Source organism: Electrophorus electricus, chromosome 3 (genome assembly GCF_013358815.1).
Source record: "Electrophorus electricus isolate fEleEle1 chromosome 3, fEleEle1.pri, whole genome shotgun sequence".
Lineage (NCBI taxonomy): Eukaryota > Metazoa > Chordata > Actinopteri > Gymnotiformes > Gymnotidae > Electrophorus > Electrophorus electricus.
In genome coordinates, this window is record NC_049537.1 from 19,325,323 (window position 1) to 19,347,759 (window position 22,437).

A 22,437-nucleotide genomic window follows, 5' to 3' on the forward strand; every position below is an offset into this window, starting at 1 on the left:
AATTCATAAATGAAGTGAAATCTGATCTCTTAGATTGACATATCATTTAGAACTAAGGTTGTATTTATACGTGTAATAACAGAGGTATGTTATCAATAACCCAATCTCAAACATTACGTTAAGATATGAGAAACGTTTTTGAATGAGCTATTTTTGCTTTCCATACTCGAGTGGCATGATTCAAATAATCCGGTGATTCACGAATATAACCATGTTAGTTTGTATAGAGAACCGTACACCCATCCCGGGGACTAAGAAGGAGGACTACTGTGTCAGAAGATTTTCTGATGACATTTTGTTGCTTGAATTTCATTTTGTATTCCAAAAACTGAGATGGGATTTGGCAACCTCAACCTGGTGTTTCGTCTTAATAGTGGCAACATGGAGAGCAGCATGTCAGCTTTTGCCTATTACCAGTCAGTCAAGCAAAAAGCGGCGTTAATGCAGGTATGGATGGTTTTGAAAGATATTATACGATTTGTTACGCAATAGGAGACATAGCTTTAAGTCAGTTTCTCCCCGGTATATCAGTTTGGAAAAGTTGTTGTAGCCAGATCACGTTAGCAAAACGTTCACGCTAGCTAAAGAGATTGGAACCAGAGACACTCAGGTAGATTTGCTCAAGAAGTTATTACTTACATAAAAAATTATTTAAGTGCAGACCAAACGAGTGTCCAAAAATTAGCTAAAGTAAATCATTATGTATATGTATTTTGGAAGTATTATTTAGATAGTATTTTGCTAATTGAGGTAAAATTTGTTAGTTGAAAATACTAACAAAAGGATTCTTTGTTCCTAATGGTACTGGTGTACCTTTGAGGATAAATGCATATCATTACATGTACATTCCGCTTCTGAGGTCCACTCTAAAGTTGAATACTTTCCATGCTCTTGTTTTGTAAGTCAAATGCACTATTTTCTTCCATGTATTTTCATTAACAGGTCTGTCCATCCGTCAAGAGGACGAGAAAAAGAAAAGAGACTGTCTTAGCGCTATTGGAGAAAAATGGGAAAAAAATCAAAAGTAAGCATACTGCTCGCAGAAGAGCAAACAAGGAGGAGAATCAGGAAGGACCCGTCACTGTAAGTGTTCACAATCATTTCGTACTTTTGGAGGTGCTAGTTCTTGTCTTAATTGGGTTGCGGACATAATGCCTTGCAGGAAGAGCCGTGCCTGTCGAACGGGACCGAGCGTGTAGGTGGCGAGACCCTGCACGTGCTCCTTACTGACCTGGTTAAGGTCAGCAACAGCAGAGACAGGGCCAGCAAGCTGTTTCAGTGGCTCCTCTGTCCCGTTCTGTCCAAAACGTTTTTCAGGTACGACTCCGCATGCTTCCGTACACGTTAGAGGCAGGGAATTGCATGCTGGCAGATGGATGTGTAGTGTCGTCTGTTTGTTTTTGTTTCTTTCTTGCAGAGCGCACTGGGAGAAGAAGCCCCTCCTGATCAGGCGCCAGAATCCGGATTATTACAAGGGACTGTTCTCGACGGCTGAGTTTGACCGCATTTTGAGAAACGTGAGCAGTTTGGTGGGATTACTGTTAATTAATGCAATGGAAAGTGTTGATGGTAAAGATAGCAGGTTGATGGTGGCAGTAGTGATCCTCTGGATGCTGTTCAATAGGACGACGTCCAGTATGGGGTGAATCTCGATGTTACAAGCTACGCAAATGGCAGAAGAGAGACACACACTCCTCCAGGGAGGGCGCTGCCTTATACAGTGTGGGATTTCTACGAGGTGCAGTACCGTGCTTTGTCTCAACACCCTGCATACCATACAAATGCTCATGAATATTAATACTTACTACATACATGCGCGTTACACATAAACTAAACATAACAGGCCATATGTCATTCTTTGCCTTGTGCAGATTCTGTATTTGTCTCATTGATGTAATGCAGCTGCAGTTTCATTTGCATCGTGTCATTGACTAATTAGCAGTACCATTGTGGATACTGCTTCACAGACCGGACGGTTTAGGGACGCGTTGTGAAGTTGTTCTGATGAATTATGGATAAGGACAATGGTGTTTTTAAATCAGCCCTCTGCCATCTTTACTCAGCCTCTTGTGATGTAGATTCTAACTGTTGCTGTGTGTGCTACACTCGGCGCACTGTTGCAGTGAGCTATGGGTCCAAGCCAGTTCAGAGCTGACCTCTCGGAAACTTGAGAGAATATTTCAGTTTATAACGAGAGGAAAGAATAGGAGGGAGATATTCCAAGTCCTCAGAGCCTTGGAAAACCGCGTTGCTTCCTGGATTGCCACATTTACTTCAGTGTATTGCTCTTCCAGTGAGTGAATGGTTCATCAGTTAGCTGAGGTGAATCATTTGTTTAATGACAAACACCAATCACAAAATGTTGTGTTTTGTTTTTTTTAAACACCTTGCGGTCATAGTATGGTGTGTTCCAGGGTGTAACGGGCGGGTTCTGTGTGCTCTTTAGAGTGGGTGCTCGCTGAGGATGCTCAACCCTCAGGCTTTTTCTTCCACGGTCTGGAACGTTCTCTCCATTCTGCAGGAAATATTCAGCAGCATGGCAGGAGCCAATGTGTAAGATTGAACACACAAGCACTGACCCTAATCAGTTTCATTCAGAACACAGTAGGTTGCTGTTTGTTTATTTTTAATTTACTAATTAGGCGACAGGTGATGCCTTAAATCTCATGTCTGTGAAGGTATCTGACTCCGGCAGGAACACAGGGATTTGCCCCTCATTACGATGACATAGAAGCATTTATTGTGCAGTTGGAAGGGAAGAAGCACTGGAGAGTGTATAACCCACTGTGAGTCTCTATTTACTCTCAATTGCTACTAATGCCAACCAGTCGCTTGTTCACTGTAGACTAAAATCAGTGTGTCTGGTGCTGTGTAGGTCTGAAGATGAAAAGTTGCCTCTTGTGCCAAGTCGTAAGTAGTTCAGATGGTGCAGACACAGCACAGCACTTTGAAATAAACCCACAAAACCTCAGCTAAACTTTGAAGACTCCCCATGTTCACATTCCATTCTTTCTCACCTCTTCAAGCTAATTTCAGTCAGGCTGACATTGGGAAGCCTATAATGGACGTTGTACTGGAGGCAGGGGACCTGCTCTACCTGCCTCGTGGAATCATTCACCAGGGAAACTGTCTCCCCGACGCCCACTCCCTGCACATCACCATCTCCTCCTTTCAGAGAAACAGCTGGGGAGACCTGCTCCTCAAGGTGTGTCCTCCCGGGTCCTGGGCTGCTTCCTGTCCACTGTAGTGTCACACACTGGCTGACACCGCTAGAGGAGTGAGAGCCTTTCAGTCTGATGGTTCTGTTCCAAGTATAAGTGGTGAGCTCTTCTGTCTGAACGCTAGGTCATGCCAGCAGCTTTGGAGACAGCAATGGAGGAAGATGTGGAGTTCAGGAAGGGGCTGCCCATAGATTACCTCACTTTCATGGGAGTGCAGAACTCTGACAAGGTGAGCTTTTGCCAACTAATCCTGGTTCTCAGCCGTGCCATCAACAGAAACGTGTCTTAAATCTTAACTGCATCTGTCTTGAACCTTTACGTGTGTGTGTGTGTGTGTGTGTGTGTGTGTGTGTGTGTGTGTGTGTGTGTGTGCGTGTGCGCGCGCGCGCGAGCAGGAGGATCCACGCAGGGACAAATTTTTGTCCCACATTCAGGGTTTGATGAAGAAGCTTGTGTCCTATGCTCCAGTAGATGCTGCTGTGGACCAGAAGGCAAAGGAGTTCCTGCATGACTGCCTGCCACCTCTGCTAACTCCAGGTAACCTGCTGGTACTTAGAACCTGTTAAAGCAAAGGTAAACATAAGCAATCTCCTAAGAAGTAATGAGCAAGTGTCCACATGTGCTTTGCTGTCTCATAAGCAAGATTGTTTGACCTTGAAACCCCAATGCCTTGTATGAAGCAATGATAAAAATTTATGAAGGTACCAGTTTTTTTTCTTAACCAGGTGGCCAGTAGACCTTCCTTTGGAGAAGCTAAAATGGATATAATATGCTCCCATTTTCTGGTGTGTTGATACTCCAGCTAGTTTTATTTATATATGTGTGTGGGGTTTTTTTTTGTGCAGGTAGGCTATCCCATAAACAGTGCATTACATTAGTGTAGGTGGAGACTGTCATCTGTAAATATGGACTATATTATGATCAAGCATGCAAAAGGAAGGATGTTGAATATATGATGATGAAATCTATAAAAATGATCAGTAACATTTATCTGTGTGTGTGTGTCTGTCTGTGTGCAGAGGAGAAGGCCAGCAGCGTGTGGGGGGCACCTGTGAGATGGGACGATGGAGAGACAGTAGACATGGCTGTACATATAAAGACGCAGACCAAAATCCGCCTCCTCCGCGGAGGAGCGGCTAGGTCTGTTCACTGTACAACACTGCACACTCTCAGCGTCTGCCTCTGGGCTCACGTTCGGGTCTTTGCAAGTCGGAGTCATTAATTACCCTGATGATGACCCTGTCAGATTTCGATCAAGTTTAACACCGGTTGTGTTTATCTTCAGACTGTGCAGTGATGGCGAAGCTGTCTGCCTTTTCTACACCACCGAGAACTCCAGGGTTTACCACAAAGACGAGCCCAAGAGCATAGAGATCAAAGTGGAGGTGAGAGCTATGATGTTTAAGACTGCTATATGCTTCTGTTAACACACTGAATCAGAGGGATGTTCAGGACTGCCTCTAGTCAGCTTTGGCATGTCTTCTGTAGCACACAGACGCTGTGGAGTTTCTGATTCACACATACCCAGAGTTCGTCCCTGTTTGCAGTTTACCATGTGAGACAGCTGAGGACAAGGTATCCTTGATTTTGATTAAAATAAAACAGTGTGATGAGTAGTTCTTTAATTTTCTGTTGTGAGCTTTGTCAAGTTTAAGGCACAATGACTCTGCTTTACAGGTATCTTTGGCAGAGCTGCTGTTTGAGAAAGGAGTAATCCACACATCCGAACCTTTGATGTCAAAGTGAAAGGATCATTTGTTGACTCCAGACGACGTATACCAAGCACAGGAACAGTCTTTGTTGTACCTTTATTTTCCATGGAAACTAATTTCATGTAGGAAAAAAAAGAATAAATCAGTAGTGTATTTGAAGCACAACTCTCAAATATCCAGAACCTTTGCAGTAAATGATTTCCCTTAAAGTTTGAGCTTAGCGTGATGGCTGTTGATTAGCGTCATGCTGTTTTTAATGGTCGTCGTTTCTAACAAGGTTGGCAGAACTGATGTGAAGCACCATGCTGCTACATCTCTCCTTTATGAAGAACCCTCAGCCTAGTAAAAATGAAATGGAAGGTCAGTGCTTTACAAAAAAAAAAAAAAACCCAAACAACTAAAACCTAATCAGAACTACTGTTAATTATAATTTCTTATATAGGTCCTAAACTGTTTCTGAGAATATTAGGAATGTGAGATCTATAGGTGTTAATATATTTTGGTATTGTTTGTGTAGTAATGTTCATTAATATATTTAAGGTAAACTTTAATCTTTATCACTTTTGAACCATTTTTGTGCTGAAAATGATAAACAAAAGATGATTATAATTGTTAGACAAAGATTTGTAGCATTTCCTAAAAGCACAGTCAGTTCTGAACCTTTAAAGGACAGAACTGGAAAAGAACCTAAACTGCTTCAATTTATTTCAAAATAATTCATATTGAACAGTGAACACAAAGACGCTGGAGTATCAGAAGTCAAACTGGGAAGAAAAAAAACGAAAAGCGGTATTTGTTGTTTATATATTTTTACATCACACATTACTGAAAAGTAATTTACAGTTTAAGTTATAATGCAGAAATTAATAGAGCAGGCGATCCAATAAATATCTGCAGAGAGTCGTCACTTCCATGTGTACTCCTCACCGGGCTTCAGTTCCCTGCATTGAAACGGCATTTTTACACCAGACGACATTGACCAAATTTGATGTACTCAACTTTTTTGATACTAAAAATCAGTGTGGGTGCAATTTGCTGTTGGTTCCGTTAAACACAGACCTGCTGTACAATGCACTCTTGTTTCTGAACGCTGTCAGTTTCTGGTCATTCCTTCTGTCCAGATAGAGTCCAACTACAAAGCCAAGTGGAACCAGGATGTTTACCCAGTGATGGCGAAGGAAAGCTGCAAAGTTCACCATGGTGCCTGTAACGGGAGAGCACATGAAGCCACCGAGAACATGGAGCTAATTCCGCAGAAAGTATGCTTATGACAAATGACCTCTCGGCTATCTCGTCCTCCCGTTTATACGAACATACAATGGGCACGCAATTTAAATACAATTACAAGGCAGAAACCTTTTACAATCGACTAGCAAGCTAAGGTGTGCACACTGCTGTTTATTTCATCTCAGCTAACTAGCCACGTACCTAAAAGTCAATGACACCAATAGGCCGCGAAGCTAACTAGGTTGCAACTTAAATCCGATCTAAAATCCAGCATTTAACCAGAATCTGTTTACTCAGCATTTCATTTAAATAAACAACTAAAACGATAAAAGAACACAAATGAGCATGCAGATGACTGTTATTTTCAACTGCGATGGATAAATTTATTTACCTTGGTTTTGTTTCCCCGTCTCGCACTTCCAAGCAATGTAGAGAGGTCACCGAACTGTACCAACTGAAAATCTCAATTTTTTTTATTCTTGCTGTTTAATCAGACGATACATATTTTACTCAACGAATACCAATTTGATTTTAAAAAAAAACGTGTTACACTCCAACCAATATAAGGTTTATAGAACACATTCTGAAATAGTAGATTAATTTTATTTCCTAAAGCAGTACGGGTGGTACATTCCACTGACCTCAGTTTGTAGCGGCAGTGCCACAAATGGCCGAACACGGGCAGTACGGTCTGTGCGGCACCAAAATGAATAAACAATGATGTTAGCTTGTCATGTTTGGAAATGTTTGTCGGCAGAAAAAAAAAAGTTTTTGCGAAATTCAACTTGCCACTGTAGCAAATCGTCGGGTATGCTAATGTTTATATACATTAGTTTTATGTTTCTTCAGTTAAGTTAGCCGGGTAGCTCAAAAGCTAGCCTTGAGTTGCGTTCATAGTGCGTTTCGTTTCATTATGTTAGCTATCTAATGCCTTAGCCCACCATCGTGGTGGATTTACTAGTCTTTCCCATTTTTTAGATTTCTTCGTCTGAGCTAGTAGAGCAGGCATTTGAACTGTGGTAAGTTGGACATTTCTTCTTTTAGACGTTTTGTAGTGATAAACTAAGCTATTAGCAAGTGAGCGCTTAGCTTATTCTAAACCCACCAAAATAACCTGCTGTGTCTGCTTATGTATGAGTTTTGTTGATTTGCGCTGTGACTATAATCCATTGCGAGGTAGCAGGGTTGATTTTATGTTTGATTCAGCAGAACTACTAATTGGATGCGCTGAGCAAGTAGGACAAATTTCTCATCTCGCTGCTCACTCTTCGTTGTAGGGTGACAGATCTCTGCCTGGATAATGACGTCCATCATTAAACTTACCGCCGTGTCCGGCGTGCAGGAAGAATCTGCTCTATGCTACCTGTTACAGGTAGATGAGTTCCGCTTCCTTTTGGACTGTGGCTGGGACGAGAGTTTCTCAATGGATATCATAGATGCTATGAAAAGGTACGTTAGCCTAATAGTTTTCATTATCTAAATTTAAATGTCATCCTTCTGTCATTGTTCTTAGTATTCCAGTGGTATCAGTTATTTCAGTATTGTTTTTGTGTGTGTGTCTTATGGCAGGCATGTCCACCAGGTCGATGCTGTGCTTCTTTCCCACCCAGACCCCCTTCATCTGGGTGCCTTGCCCTATGCTGTTGGTAAACTGGGCCTCAACTGCACTATATACGCCACTATACCTGTGTATAAGATGGGCCAGATGTTCATGTATGACCTTTATCAGGTAAAAATGTGGCTAATGACACGGAGGAGAGGGGAAAAACCCCTTCATTTATCTGGAGAGATGGTGATTTCAGTAGGTTTGCACACAAAATATACATATTTTGACACGGTCTGTTTCTCCCAGTCTCGTCACAACACAGAAGACTTTACTTTGTTCACGTTAGATGATGTTGACTCAGCTTTTGACAAGATCCAGCAGCTGAAATACTCACAGATTGTGAATCTGAAAGGTACATTTCAAGACTCGCATTGGCGTTTTACATTGGCCACTGCATTTGTATGCTTTATCCTGTTTGGAAAAGGAGTTTGATATCTTTTACTTGTCTCCTCTGTCATATTCTTATTAGGGAAAGGTCATGGCCTGTCCATCACACCACTACCTGCTGGTCACATGATCGGTGGGACCATTTGGAAAATAGTGAAAGATGGTGAGGAGGAGATCATTTATGCTGTGGACTTCAACCACAAGAGAGAAATGTAAGTAAATGGAAGGATCCTAAAGGCACTAGCACTCTTGTGATGAAGCCTGCCATCTCTGAGTTCACAAACAGGCCTCTGCCCTGTGCTCCTCCCTTCCAGCCACCTGAATGGCTGCTCCCTGGAGTCAATCAGCCGGCCCTCCCTCCTCATCACAGACTCCTTCAACGCCGCTTACGTGCAGCCTCGCAGGAAACAGCGAGACGAGCAGCTCCTCAGTAGGTTCAAGAAATGGCCACAGTCCTTCAACCTCTCACTGCGTTTGAGCTTAAATCGCACACCGCACTTCCTCCTCTGCAGCGAATATCATGGAGACGCTCCGCGGGGATGGTAACGTTCTGATCGCCGTGGATACGGCGGGGCGTGTGCTGGAGCTGGCCCAGCTGCTCGACCAGATCTGGAGGACGAAGGACGCGGGCCTGGGCGTGTACTCCCTGGCCCTGCTCAACAACGTCAGTTACAACGTGGTGGAGTTCTCCAAGTCCCAGGTACTGCTGCCATGACTGGGTTTAAAGCAGGAATGCCTGCCCCGGCACCTGGAGATCTGCCCTGTCCCGGAGCGGACGACTCCTGATCTAGCGCACCTGCTGCAGCTGACCGAGGGCAGGGCTGGCAGAGCAGAGCCACATGTGGTATATTAGGGTTGGAGTCAAATTCTGCAGGACAATTTAGACCTCCAGGAGCAGAGTTGGGCATCCCTGATGAAACCTCTGTTGTTGCTTTGGTGATATTTAATCTTTTTGCCATCTTTCATCCAGTGTCTGCAAATCTTGTTTGGGTCTGGCTGCTGTTTTTTGTGTTTTAAAGCTGAGTAGCTCTACTCAGAGCTACAAATTCTAGCAAATTAAAAACATTGACCACATCCATAAAAAAAACATAGGCAGTTTCCTCAGGTTTGCAGATTACTGTGGTGGCGTGCATTTAGCAGTTTTTATGGCTGTGAGCGTGCACATGATAACAGGGTACAGGAGTGGCGTTTGCATGCCAACAGATCCCGGGAGCATGGAACCAGCTGGCCAGTCATAACAAGCTCACAAAGGCCCTGTCTCATCTCAGGCGCTTCCGTGTCCATGTAGGTCGAGTGGATGAGTGACAAGCTGATGAGGTGCTTCGAGGACAAGAGGAACAACCCCTTCCAGTTCCGCCACCTGTCTCTGTGCCACAGCCTGTCGGACCTGGCACGGGTGCCCAGCCCCAAGGTGGCGCTGTGCAGCCAGCCCGACCTGGAGTCTGGCTTCTCCCGAGAGCTCTTCATCCAGTGGTGCCAGGACTCGAAGAACTCCATCATCCTCACGTACCGCACCACCCCGGGCACCCTGGCCCGCTACCTCATAGACAACCCCGGAGAGAAGATGATAGACCTAGAGGTAATCTTTGTACAGAGTGCGCCAGGGTGCATTTGTGTCTTGGTGTGTGCGTGCATGTGTGTGTCTACAGGGGTGGGGGGTTTTTTTCTGCTTAAAAGATGGTTTTGCTAAATTTGCGAAACTGAAATTAATCTGGTGAGTTGGTCGGCTTTGACATTTCACCTGGTTTGTTTGAAGGGAACAGGCTAGCCATTCATTCTTTCACTCATTCATTTATTCAGTAAGTCAGTCCTTTTATTTACTCATTTGTTCATTTGGTGTTTGTTTACAGATAAGGAAAAGGACCAAGCTGGAGGGTCGGGAACTGGAGGAATATTTGGAGAAGGAGAAAATGAAGAAAGAAGCTGCTAAAAAACTTGAACAAGCAAAAGAGTGAGTAACGATGCATTTGTGTGCATGTTGGGCTGTGTACAATATATCAATATACCAATGAATACACCTTTACCGATATGTGAGCCATTTATGAACTTGTATATCGTTTGCTCATTGTGAAACTCCTCAACTTTACATGCAGTATTTAAAATATCCAGCAGGGGGCACATCATTAATCAAAACGGGTTGCTTTAGGAAAAATCAATGCATCCTTCTAGGAAAAACTATGGAAGAGCAGGTGCACTCAAATCCATAAAAAATGTAAATCTGATGTTTGGGGAATCGTGGGTGGAAAAGTGCTCACATTGAATTTAGAAGTGCTCAGTTTAAAAGTTAGAATGCTTTATTGGCACTGGGTAAATTTTTAGAATGCTTGATTATTGTATAGATTTAGACTATTTTATCATTGGGCTGATTTAGCATGGTTGATTGTCATTGGCAGCAGTGCAGCTAAATTTGAGGTGCAATGTCTGGTTTTGTGCTCCTGATGGTGAACATTGGTTATTTATTTCATAAACTGAACTTAATTATTACAGATTAGCATTGTGTTTTATCATTTGTGAGTTTAGCAGTACACAGGAACTCCTTTCCTGTTAGTGGGAGATTAGAAGCTATTAGCTGTATTCAGGATTATTAGTAGTTTTCTTTTAATCTTTGATGCTTTTAAATTTATTCTCCTCATTGACTGTTGTGTTGATTTTTTTTATTTATTATTTATTAAAAATATTAATCATAATTTTTGTAACATTTACGTTAGTTAACCATTTACCTTAAAAGTAATTTGTATAGCAGACTTTCGTGTGTTATATCGTGTCGTGGTGATTTCATATCATGTCGTGAAGTTACTGACAATACCCAGCTCTGTTTGTATAACCTAAAATGTTATGGTTTGTTCAGTCATGGCTACAAAAAAGAATTTTCTCCTGTACATGGTTTAATCACAAATTAAGGACTAACCACAGTGCACTCCGTAAACAGTACTTATTATGGATGTGGCGGGCAGAGGCAGGAGCAGTGCCGTGTCTGCTCGGACTAACCCGCTGACCTCCCTTGCTCAGGGCGGACGTGGACTCGAGCGACGAGAGCGACATGGAGGACGACATAGAGCAGCCGGCCGTGGCGAAGACCAAGCACCACGACCTGATGATGAAGGGCGAGGGCGGCCGCAAGGGCAGCTTCTTCAAGCAGGCCAAGAAGTCCTACCCCATGTTCCCTGCGCCCGAGGAGCGCATCAAGTGGGACGAGTACGGGGAGATCATCAGGTTGGCGTCCCCTCAAAAAGAAGTGCAGGAAGGCTAGAGTTTGTTGTTGCTTGTAGATAAATGGGACGTGCGCATCCGTGTGTTGACTGACGCCTCTCCAGGCCAGAGGAGTTCCTGGTTCCTGAGCTGCAGGCCACGGAGGAGGAGAAGAGCAAGCTGGAGTCGGGCCTGGCCAACGGGGACGAGCCCATGGACCAAGACCTGTCCGACGTGCCCACCAAGTGCACGTGCGCCACGGAGACCCTGGAGATCAAGTTAGTGCGCCCTCGCCTGTCAGCCTGTGTAGAGCAAGCATTTGGGGTCGCCAGCGAACCCCTCCTGTGCCCTAAACCTTGACTTACAGGTGACGCTGTCCAAAAAAGAAAAAGAAAGGAAAGAAACCGTTGCCACAGCCATGTCACTTCCGGAAAGGAATCGTGATTACAGAGGAAAGCCGGTCATTTTGTAAAAGCGATTTTAATAGTAATGGAGAATTGAAACAGGACTGTAGCCTTAAGACAGAGTGTTCTTATGAGAGTTTGAATCGTCTTTAACGCCTTTTGTGCGCCGGCGTCTCCAGGCCGTAGATACAGCTGCAACGGCGGGTGCCAAAGCTCTTTCCCGCGAGCTTTGTTTTCTCGTCCCGTCGGCAGGGCGCGGGTCACGTACATAGACTACGAGGGCCGCTCGGATGGTGACTCCATTAAGAAGATCATAAACCAGATGAAGCCCAGGCAGCTGGTGGTGGTACGCGGCCCTCCGGAGGCCAGCCAGGACCTGGCCGAGTCCTGCAAGGCCTTCAGCGGCAAAGACATCAAAGTGTACACCCCCAAGCTTCAGGAGACCGTGGACGCCACCAGCGAGACGCACATCTACCAGGTAACGGGCCAGGCGCGCGGGTACCGAGGGATGTGTTAAGGAAGCCGCTGTTGTGTTTGTGGATGTGTTTTGTTTTTGTTTTTGGGATTTCCGTCACGGAAATCGACACAAACCGCATCCGTATGGCCGCAAAAAAAACGCGGGCTCTGCAGCCCGTGGCCCTGGAGGGTTGGCTGAACAGCCACCAGAGTCTTCAGCACCTCTTGGCTAGGCAGGGCAGAGCTCTGGGGTGAAGCTCACGTGAACCATACAGCTCAGAGGAGCTACAATAACGGAGTGGTGAAGTTTGTTCAAGCTTTTCACTGTTCCTGTCTGCCTTTTATTTTTCCGGTAACGCTTCGGATTGTGCTGGGTACGTAAAATAAGCTCATCGCACAAGAAGGAGCTTGAATGTGTGGTGTATTCATGTGACCTCTGTGCTGTGTTTAATGTTAACAAAGTGATGGGCCTTTATGATCATATGTAGTAGAGTTCTGGCTGTACTACCACTCACTTAGCACCTCCCGGTAAAAGCGAACCGACCCACCGAGGACGCGTTGTCCGAAAGCGGGCCTTTCAGCAGCAGGGCCTGAATGGGGCCTCGCCCTGGCTCTCTCGCACGCAGGTAAGGCTGAAGGACTCGCTGGTCAGCTCTCTGCAGTTCTGCAAGGCCCGAGACACAGAGCTGGCGTGGATCGACGGCGTGCTGGACATGCGCGTGGTGAAGGTGGACACGGGCGTGCTGGCGGAGGAGGGTGACGGCCGGGATGAGGCCGAGGACGGCGAGCTCGCCATGGACACTGCCCCCGACCTGGTGGCGGAGCCCAGCGCCGCGGCGACGCAGCGAGCTATGAAGACGCTGTTCGGCGAGGACGAGAGGGAGCTCTCGGAGGAGAACGATGTCATCCCGACGCTGGAGCCCCTGCCAACTACTGAGGTGAGGTGGAAAGAATACGCTTATCGGAGGAGGGGGAGGAAAAATTGGTAGGAGTGAGAGAATGAGGGTGCAGGGAGTCTGTGAGGGAGATAAAAAGGAGATGAAATGAGCAGTGATACCAGAAAGACAGCGGAGCAAATAAGAGAAGTACTGAGTTCCTCAATCAATCAATCAGTCAAGACGAGTGAGACAGACAGACAGAGTGAGTGAGTGAGTGCAACACGGGAACACCGTTGGGAGCGGAGGAGCAGCAGTGAGAGTGAGAGGGGTGATCGAGTGCCGCAGGATACACACCACTGCAAGCAGCGCGCGCGCACACACACACACACACACACACACACACACACACACACACACACACACACAGAGAAATGGGGCCGCATCTCCTGCCTGTCCACTCTGGTCCTGATATGTCCTGCTGTAAACATGACACTTCAGGACAGCGGACCCCCATGACCGTGTGTGGAGCGTCCTGTGCGGGTGGCCCTGTTTAACTCCGTGTGCCCTGTTCTCCCGCAGACGCCGGGCCACCAGGCAGTTTTCATCAACGAGCCCCGCCTCTCCGACTTTAAACAGGTCCTGCTAAGGGAGGGCATCCAGGCGGAGTTTGTGGGCGGAGTCCTCGTCTGTAACAACCTGGTGGCTGTGCGCAGGGTGAGACTTCTGCCCAACATCGTGCTGTTTTTTGGGGGGCTTCGAGGGTTTTGGGTATTAAAGGCGTCTAGCAAACATAGCACAGCTCCTTCAAATCACAGCCGAGCAGTTTTATGCAAATGACCTTGCTGATATATCTGTCTCTTCCTCTCACCTTCTTGCCCCCATATTGTCTGTTCGCTGCACACTCTCTCTCTCTCGCTCTCTCTCAGACGGAGGCTGGCCGTATAGGGCTGGAGGGGTGCCAGTGTGAGGATTATTACCGGATCCGGGACCTGCTGTATCAACAGTACGCTGTGGTATAGCGCTCCTCTCTACAGGGGCCTGTGGATGCCCAAGCCCCGAGCCACGTCCCCGTTTCTTATTTTTGTAGTCTCTGCGTTTGTTTTTATGGCTTGTTTACTCCGCGGTGCGTGGCAGATGCTTTCCCAGAATGGACTCTCTGTCCGAGCACGCTCAGTAAGACCTCTCGGTTCCTGAACTCCAGACTTGCACACGTTGCCAAAATGTTGAGAAAAACATTCATGTAGCGTTGTCTGAAGTGGAGACAAATTAAGACTTTTTTTTTTTTTTTAATCTTTTGTTGTCTTCTGATAAAATTACTTTGTTGGAATGAAAAAAAAATGTGTCATGTTTGTTCTAATTCGATGGGATTTGGCTAGACCCCAACTTTGTGTTTGACCACCAGAGAGCGCTGTTTTCCAGTTGTAGCTGCTGGCCTTATGGTTGGGTGCAGTAAGACTTGAATGTTAGCTTGCATCGCTTCCTCTTATTGGCTCTATGCCACAGTAAGCAAATTTACCGGCTGACACACTGATGGCAGTACATTTTTCAAAGACATCTCCGGTCACTGAATCCAGAGTTTGAGGCTTTGCCTTTGGAATGTTTTGTTTTAAAGATGAAACCCACCTGCTTTCTTTAATGTATGCTAATAACTGACCTAATGTATACCAGTGGTAACCAGCCCTCTAGTTCAGGGTTTTTCAGCCTTTGTGACTGGTACTTGCTTTTGACGTAGATAAGTGTAGAAAACTTTGCTTTGCAGAGCCATGTTAAGTTCAGGGTACTCTTGAGTTTTGCCAGTTCAGGGTCTGCCTTGACTGACAGCCAAAACTGGTAGTGCGGTTCAAGACTGCCTTTAATGATCAGCCACTTCAGAAGAGAGTCCTGCTGATCTGATGATAGTTGGCACCCCGCACTGGTGATGAAGGGATTACAAACCCAGTCACACTGCTTCTGTGTTCAATGCTCAGGAACATATTTCTAAACATGTCAGGAAGTTTGTTTGAAGAGTGATTTCTTTTGTAATAGCATTCCAGCCAAGTTCATGTTCAGTTACAAATTCCTTCAAGATGGAGAACATATCCACATGTCCTTCCCTGACCTGTCTTCTGTCACTCGCGTTTTCTCACAAGCCTTTCCATTTGATCAGACGTTAGCATGTCAGAATTTGGGCACTGAGTGATAAATTAAAGCGTATCTAATCAGTCGATAATCAGGCGGTGACAAACAAGTATTCCTGCTCTAGGAGACAACATTCTAGACATTCTCTAGCAGGCAAATAATTAATTTATTAAGATTATAGAGTAGTTTTACAGCTGTTTAAATATTTTCCTGTGGGTGTTTTAATCTAAAATTATATTATCTAGTACCCCCTTGATAGATTCCCTGAGGGTGTGTCCCACAGGTTGAAAACCCCAGATTTAAAAGACCACGCCACCCTCTTAAACGGAGGCTTATCGGGTGCTTAGTTGTCTTTCGCTGTAGTAGTTTAGTCATTTTTTGCTGCAGCAGTTTAAACTACTACAGCGAAAGAGGACTAATCATCCGGGGTCTGGCCTGCCGCCATCTGCCCAGACTCCACCTTGACTGATGCTGTCCAAGCCAGCCATCATTTAATCCTCTTTGCTTTCATAATGCTGACTCTTCACTGCTTTAATGGAAAACATGACTAAGCTGGCAGGACCTCGGGGAGAGAGCCCTGGGGGAGAGAATGGGAACCATTGTGGATGGTTTCACTGACCCAGGTGGTGCATCTTTAACCCCACATGTTGGAGACGGTGTGGCCTGCCTCACACACGGTGTGGTGGTCAGTTCATGAATTAATATTTAATAATATTACATAGCACATAGTCAAGCCCTTAGTACCAATGTAATGACAATAGAAAACCAATTAATTGATATGTAGCATTTATTATACATTAACTGAATATTTTCATGGTGATGTAGCGATGGTTATTGATGACTATATTCTGATGATGTTCGTTGTATTCAGCCTTCTTTCTGTGACATTTTGAGTATTTATATAGACAAGTGTTTCCCAGTTCCAGAACTACACATTCAAGTGTTTTCCCTACTCCCAAACACCTGACATCCCACCGGCTAATTAAGCAGTACAGGGGTTACTGTAGGACTAGGTATTCAACTCCATCCCATCTTGGTAGCTGAACAGTTAGCAACTGCCTAGCCACTTTGCTGTCACACCTGACTCTAGGTAAAAGGGGTGGGGTGGCCAAATAGTACCTGCAGTACTGTGTCGCACAGCAAGGAACTCCAACTAAAGTTTTACAAAATCCAGCACCTGGATTGTGGGTTGACATCTGCAGTTGAATACATCTTAGGCCATTACATAGCATAGTACAGGGCCATTTAACTCCATTGGTGGCAGTACTGCGCACTAAACTCTGCAATGTTGGTCCTGCCTCACCAGAGCCACACACTTCTGCTGTAACGGAATGTCTGATTTTTAAAATGTTTTAAGGAGTTTTTTTTTATCGATGTCCATATATTTAACTTTAGTGTTCTAGAAAAATCTGTGCTCAGTTCTAAAAACTTGAAGGCTTCCTTAAAGACCTGCACCGTCATTCTATATTTAGTTTTTAGGCTACAAAGAAATGTAAGCACATTCGTGTTGTAAAGCAAAGAGCAGCGACCACACCCAGCCTCAAACCTGGGTGGTAAACGTGTGCTCTGACCACCAGACCACAGGCCATCTCGGCGACACGGCAGCCAGAACATGCGCTTATCCCCCCCAGTGACCTGCTGCCCTCTCCTCTGGCCATGCTTCTTTCACACTTGCCTCCGCCGCTGGCAGTGTACCACGCCGCGGGGCTGGGCTAATCCTTTTCAAATGTCTTCCCCTTACTGCGCTGCCGTCAGCGATGGAGACGGAGAGGCCGTGCCCATCTGCAGCTAACGGACCCATTAGCGTAGCGCTGACAACTGTGGGAGGGGAGAGATTGATAAGGAAAGAGAGAAATAAGAGAGCATGCGAGAGAGGAGGTCTTTCCATCCTGCAGTCATGAACTTGATGGCAAACCACCATGCAGCGAATACTAATCCGTACCCGCCGCTGCCAGATTTGCCTACGGTCTGGTTTCATGCGGTCGTTCTAATTAGGCTGATTAGAGCTGTTTTGTGCAGCCAAGGGGTATGACTGCTGAGTAACAATTACATGGGATTTGGGAGTTCATGATGATTATTATTATTATTATTATTATTAATACATTTACATGTGTCTCTAGAAACTCAAGGGCACATTACAAAGAGGCAGTGGAAGGTATCTTAGAGCAAACTAGGAGGCACTTAATTAAAAGGTGTGGGTAAGAATAGGCCACGGTGAACAGGTGAGCTTTGGGGTCTTAAGTGGTCTGAAGTGTAGGGGCAGAGCAATCCACAAACAGTGCGCCATGTGGCTGAAGGCCGGAAATCCTGCAGTGGCTTGACAAAAAGGTTGACTGATGAGAAGACCTGCAGAAATGAACGGTGGGGTCAGGTGGAGCAAAGGGGCAGGAGAGGAGGTCAGAAAATTCGGACTGGGCCAATCCATGGAGTGCTTTGAAGGTGAGGAGGAGAATTTAGTAGTCTGTGTGAACCTTTTACGGGCAGCCACTGGAGATGTTTCAGGACAGGAGTGATGAGGGTTCTGGATGGGGCGAGGGTGAGTATATATTTGAGCAGCAGAATTTGTGAACTAACTGCAGTTTCTTGAGCAGTTTGGAGGGGGGGGGGGATTGCAGTAGTTTGGGAAGTAACTGGAGCATGAACAAGTATCTCAGCCCTGGACTGGGGGAGTGAGGGGTGAAATCTGGAGATGTGTAGATAAAAATGGGTATGGGAAGGAGAATGAATTGCTGGTGGAGTTGATATGAAATTCAAATGAAAGGATGTGATCAAAAAGTATACCGAGACTTCTTACAATGGAGGAGGGGGAACTGTTGTGTTAGATATAGTAATAGTAAATGTAGAGACTTTGGCAAGTGATGACTTGGTACATAGGAACAGAAACTCCAGTTTTATGCCCATTACGTTTGAGAGATTTGAGCTTTTCCAGTTTTCAGTGTCTGTTAGGCAGGAATGGCAACTGGAGGGAGGATCAGACACGAGCATTAGTGGAGGTACAGAGTGGCATATCTGTGGAGTGGCAGTGAAAGTTTACGTGATGTCTAATGATGCACCCAAGAGGAAGGAGGTAGATGATAAGTTGAAGAGGGCCGAGAACGGACACCATGGGGATACCACAGCTGAGATGGAGAAAGGGAAGCCCGTTGACTTTTAAGGAAAAAGAATTTAACCAGTGGAATACAGCGCCATTGATTCTTATAGAAAAGTCTTTCCACAAGAAGTGAGTGGGAAATGGTGTCAAACGCTGAGCTGAGCTGAGCTCAAGGAGAATTTCTAAGAACATGAAGCGAAAACCAGAATCTGTAGCACAGATGAGATCTTCGCTGATTTCAACCAGGGTAGTTTCAGTGCCGTGGAGAGGGAAAACCAGACTGAAAAGGATCAAGGAGAGAATTAATGTTGAGATGGGATTAAAGTAGGATTGGACCTAAACTTCATTTTTTTCAGTTTTCTGGCTTTATAAGCAGCAGGTTATGGGCCCAGCTGGGGCTTTTTGTGTGGGGGGGTGCATCCTAACATAAAGTATGAGTCAGATTCAAATTTACATTAAAGTGATCCTGGATATGTTGAAACTGGCACTTTATTCATGCTGCTTGTTGTTCTATATTGTAGAAACCTCTAAGAGTAACTGAAAATTGACGTTTGTAGGCTGAGCTGTGCAGAATGTCATTTTGTGACTTACACTCATAGCGAGATGCATTAACTTTGTGGTCATGTGTAATTTGAAGCAAAGGGAGTGTCACCCTAATGTACCGTATGTATAAAGTTCACATGCGCCGGTCATCATAAATAAATCTGTCGTTCTTTTCTCAATCTGGAGCTGATTGGATGGACGCTGCAGTGGATGAGGGATGATGGACGAGGAGAGTGTGTTGCGTGCCTGTTTTCGCCCAGAGGCTGCATAATGTTTTCATGTTTTATGTCGGACATAGTTTAACGTAGAGGACCATTAACTCACGATGATAAATGCGTCTTCTCAGATCGCTGCAAACTTCAGCCCGTCCCCCGTCATCCAAGCGGTGACCTGTTTGCACTCCGTTTAATTTTTTCTTCCCTTATGGGGGGGAGGCATGTTAAATGCATGGCATGGCATGATGGGGTAGAAATTAGTGCCATTAGCCTACAGCTTTAAAAATGTTAAACAGGAAAAGCTTGAAAATTTGAGTCATTCTACACTTTGACACCTGCAAGCTAGACGGGCGTCAAGCGTCTAAGGTGAACTGTTACAAGAACTGAAAAATGATTCCATATTGTGGAGGCTTAGGTTTGAACTGAACCGCATTTAAGCGGGTCAGCCGGGCGGCAGAGACATGTCTGACATCCCCGGAGGTGCACCCAGTAACAGTCTGTAGCATCACAAGTCATTATTATGCTAAAAATCTTTGCGGCACTACAGGATTACGTACACTCTGACAGCGTGTTCACAGCTGAAAGGATTTCCGTGTTTACGAAGAACGTAACGCGAAGATTAACCCATTACCACACCAATTTGTAGATGAAATTGCTTAAATTAGAATCCATATCCAGCCCTGGGTTTTGTAATTCCTTCTGGTGATTAAAAGACAAATGTAACTGCTTGGCGACTTTGTTGCCACACCTGACTCCTAGATAAAGGGAGGTTAGAAAAGCTGTAAGACCCGGACCTGGAAGACTGGGACTTGAACACACATGTGCTATAGCATGAGGCTTTCTCGGATCTAACGTTCAGACGATGTTGGTCTGTGCAACATGACAGCAATCCAAAACTCAGGAGTAAATAAAAAACCAAAAAGGAAGAAATTCCCTATTTTTAAATTATTTATTAAAAAAAAAAAGTCAGTCTCTCCATCTTGGTCTTATTGAAATGCTGTGGCATTATTCTAAAAAAAAATTTATGCAAATTAAAACGGTTTTGAATAGAAGACTATGCCAAAATACCTCCAACTACAGCGCAGGATCGATCAGAAGCTACCTGGTAGCATTTGGTTGAGGTTATTGCCAAGAAAGCAGGGTTGACCAGTCACAGTATATAAATGCGTTAACATACATTTTCTGTCTGTGTCGATGATCAAATCGGTTGGTAAATGCACATGTGGCACAGTAAAATGTGCACATGTGAGAACTTCCTTTCAGATCTAGAGAGAGAGTAAGAGAATGAATGCCTCGTATCCAGTGGCTCCCTCCGTGTTCAGACCTATCTATTCACCTGCTGCCGCCATCACCACAGACCTGTCGGTTTGGGGAGAAGCAAGGCTGGAGTGCTGACCTGCTTTTGGCAGCCCTCACCTTTGCAGTGTGTTTTGATGAGCCTTGGCGGAAAAGTGAGAGAGGAACGAAGTTGTTCTCTTCCCGTCCTCCATGCCTCTGTTTCTCCATCACTCTCTGTCCATGCCTGTTCTTTCTCAGGACGTAAAATAACGGAATCATTTGTGTGTAGCTGCTCCTCCCAAAGGCACGGCCTCCTGTGATCATACCACAATGCTACAGATTAGATGTCTTTACCTTTTTACAGCTGCCACTGGGTTTTATTCATAAATAAATATTCCTCAATAAAGAAGCGTGGCCAGTACTTTGCTTTGCCTTAAGGCCTCTGTTTCATCTGTCTGTCTCGGAAAGTGTATCTACATTTTAGGTGCCTAAGCTAGTGAGGTGAGTAAGAAGCCATAGCCAGGCTGTTTAGACACCAATACTGGCCCTTATGCCACAGGTCCGATTGTTCTAAGTGGCTGATTGTGTGTGGTGTGGTTATCAGCATAGATTCACCTTCCTGCTTTTGCCGGAAGAAACGTGTTTAGGCTGCGGCCGAAGCTGTGAGGTCAGCGCCGAGGTCAGGCACTGCTTTGCGGCCTTTAGCAGTCAGGGAGGGTGAGGAGGAGAGAAGGAGAGGATCGTGGGTGCACCGCTGAAGTTCCAGGCTTCAGCGAGGAGCAAACGCCATGTGCGTTGGTGTGCGTCTGTGTGACGCTCGTGACATCCAGCCCCAGTGAAGGAGGTAACAGCATGGTGCCAGGCATGAAGTCATTAACAAGATGCTCGTGTCACGTTCAGCTGCACACCTGCCTTCTTCACACGTGACTTTAGAACGTCCGGTAAGGTTTGTGCATGTGCCCTCGTACACGCGTTGCGCTAAATAGCCACACCTTAGTGGAGAAAGAGCGGCGTTCACCGTGTGGGGATATGTGACATGGTGACGGTCGTCTGCGCACCACGTGACCTGAAGGTAAAGGAGGAAAATCAAAGAACCAGAAGCTCCACGTGTCAAAATGCTCCAAACACAATGGTGGTAATAGACATGGCATGCTATTTGATGTGCTCGTGAACTGCCTGCATACTTTAAATATGTTTCAAAATCATCTTTGAAAAGAAAAACAAACCAACGAAACTAGTACTTGCTAGATTTTATATATATATATATATAAAAACACTCAAAGTGATCACCAATATACTGATTAAAATCCTATTTGGACTCATTTACACTTCTATGCTGAGTGAGCAAAGGCTGCACTGCACATGCAAAGCGAACTGCAACAGACAAGGAAAAGCAGAAAGCAGAAGCAGGTTCTAGGAGATTTTTTGTAGCTACGTCTGCCACTTCCTTGCTTGTGGAATTTGGTTTTAACATGACTGCATAATATGCTTTTATGGGAATCCAAAAGCCACACCTGTGCAAGCATACCTCTCAGAATAAAATTTCTTCAAGGTTAAAAACCTCTAAATAAGAGGAATTCAAATTTGTTCCTCCAGATGTCCCCTTGCCAGTTTTTTGAGAACTTGGCCTCTCCCCCTCCCCTCTCCACCACAACAAACTTGTTAATATGCAAATTACCGCTGTGTGTGTGTGTGATGTATGAACCGGTGAGGCAGGACGCAAGTGCATTGGCGTACTGTCTTGACTGTGGGCAAATCCAAAGTCATAATTGGTAATAATGTCCAACATAACCACACCAGAAGACATAACGAAGTTAATACAAGGAACAGAAAGGAAAAATGGGCAAAACAAACCAGGAAACTCGTTAGAAACAAAAATATAGACCCAAGGCATAAACACAAGGCATAAACACTAACAAAAATAGACAGGCTGCAAGGTGCGGCCACTGGAGCTGGAAAGGCTGGCAGAACTGAAAGGTCCAGAGGCACAGTGGTCCTGGACATAGGTTGTGGCGGAGGCAGTAGCAGAGGCAGCTGCTACATCCTGGGAGCAAGTCATGATGGAGGTGGTGTCCTCTAGTGAGCAGCGTGTAAAGGAGGCGGAGCACTCCG

The 22,437-nt window shown here is 45.2% G+C and overlaps 3 protein-coding genes across 4 annotated transcripts; 2 read left to right on the forward strand and 1 right to left on the reverse strand.

Annotated features, from left to right (window-relative positions):
• The first annotated feature begins 374 nt into the window (after window positions 1-374).
• On the forward strand, window positions 375-5,321 carry riox1 (ribosomal oxygenase 1). The gene is made up of 15 exons (XM_027000799.2): window positions 375-447; window positions 943-1,083; window positions 1,163-1,317; window positions 1,418-1,517; window positions 1,625-1,738; window positions 2,447-2,553; window positions 2,679-2,786; window positions 2,876-2,910; window positions 3,027-3,205; window positions 3,346-3,450; window positions 3,617-3,758; window positions 4,241-4,361; window positions 4,507-4,606; window positions 4,710-4,796; window positions 4,899-5,321. The coding sequence occupies exons 1-15, from the start codon at window positions 382-384 to the stop codon at window positions 4,965-4,967; spliced, it is 1,629 nt and encodes a 542-aa protein (XP_026856600.2). The 5' UTR covers window positions 375-381; the 3' UTR covers window positions 4,968-5,321.
• A 300-nt stretch (window positions 5,322-5,621) lies between these two features.
• Window positions 5,622-6,652, reverse strand: LOC113571702 (NADH dehydrogenase [ubiquinone] 1 beta subcomplex subunit 1). 2 transcript variants are annotated; one of them, XM_027000800.2, is made up of 3 exons: window positions 6,552-6,652; window positions 5,993-6,137; window positions 5,622-5,874 (listed from the first exon to the last, which is right to left on the reverse strand). In XM_027000800.2, the coding sequence occupies exons 2-3, from the start codon at window positions 6,130-6,132 to the stop codon at window positions 5,838-5,840; spliced, it is 177 nt and encodes a 58-aa protein (XP_026856601.2). In that variant the 5' UTR covers window positions 6,133-6,137; window positions 6,552-6,652; the 3' UTR covers window positions 5,622-5,837. The 2 variants fall into 2 exon arrangements, with proteins under 2 accessions (XP_026856601.2, XP_026856602.2); XM_027000801.2 differs by lacking the exon at window positions 6,552-6,652 and adding an exon at window positions 6,362-6,524.
• A 167-nt stretch (window positions 6,653-6,819) lies between these two features.
• On the forward strand, window positions 6,820-15,469 carry cpsf2 (cleavage and polyadenylation specific factor 2). Its single transcript, XM_027000798.2, has 16 exons — window positions 6,820-6,968; window positions 7,139-7,179; window positions 7,438-7,609; window positions 7,730-7,889; window positions 8,013-8,118; window positions 8,236-8,365; window positions 8,468-8,583; window positions 8,666-8,853; window positions 9,442-9,732; window positions 10,004-10,104; window positions 11,163-11,366; window positions 11,468-11,620; window positions 11,999-12,224; window positions 12,829-13,140; window positions 13,660-13,794; window positions 14,007-15,469. Exons 3-16 carry the CDS (start codon window positions 7,461-7,463, stop codon window positions 14,097-14,099), a joined length of 2,364 nt encoding a protein of 787 aa, XP_026856599.2. The 5' UTR covers window positions 6,820-6,968; window positions 7,139-7,179; window positions 7,438-7,460; the 3' UTR covers window positions 14,100-15,469.
• Window positions 15,470-22,437: the final 6,968 nt, after the last annotated feature.

What these genes read in the sequence shown, in the direction of transcription:
- riox1 (XM_027000799.2), top strand. Translation starts at nt 382, where the DNA reads ATGGAGAGCAGCATGTCAGCTTTTGCCTATTACCAGTCAGTCAAGCAA. An exon ending in CTGTCCAAAACGTTTTTCAG is followed by an intron (nt 1,318 to 1,417) that starts GTACGACTCCGC and finishes TCTTTCTTGCAG; the next exon opens with AGCGCACTGGGAGAAGAAGC. An exon ending in GCCACCTCTGCTAACTCCAG is followed by an intron (nt 3,759 to 4,240) that starts GTAACCTGCTGG and finishes GTCTGTGTGCAG; the next exon opens with AGGAGAAGGCCAGCAGCGTG.
- cpsf2 (XM_027000798.2), top strand. Translation starts at nt 7,461, where the DNA reads ATGACGTCCATCATTAAACTTACCGCCGTGTCCGGCGTGCAGGAAGAA. An exon ending in TTCAACCACAAGAGAGAAAT is followed by an intron (nt 8,366 to 8,467) that starts GTAAGTAAATGG and finishes CCTCCCTTCCAG; the next exon opens with CCACCTGAATGGCTGCTCCC. An exon ending in AGAAGATGATAGACCTAGAG is followed by an intron (nt 9,733 to 10,003) that starts GTAATCTTTGTA and finishes GTTTGTTTACAG; the next exon opens with ATAAGGAAAAGGACCAAGCT.
- LOC113571702 (XM_027000800.2), bottom strand. Translation starts at nt 6,132, where the DNA reads ATGGTGAACTTTGCAGCTTTCCTTCGCCATCACTGGGTAAACATCCTG. An exon ending in AAGAGTGCATTGTACAGCAG is followed by an intron (nt 5,875 to 5,992) that starts GTCTGTGTTTAA and finishes GTTTCAATGCAG; the next exon opens with GGAACTGAAGCCCGGTGAGG.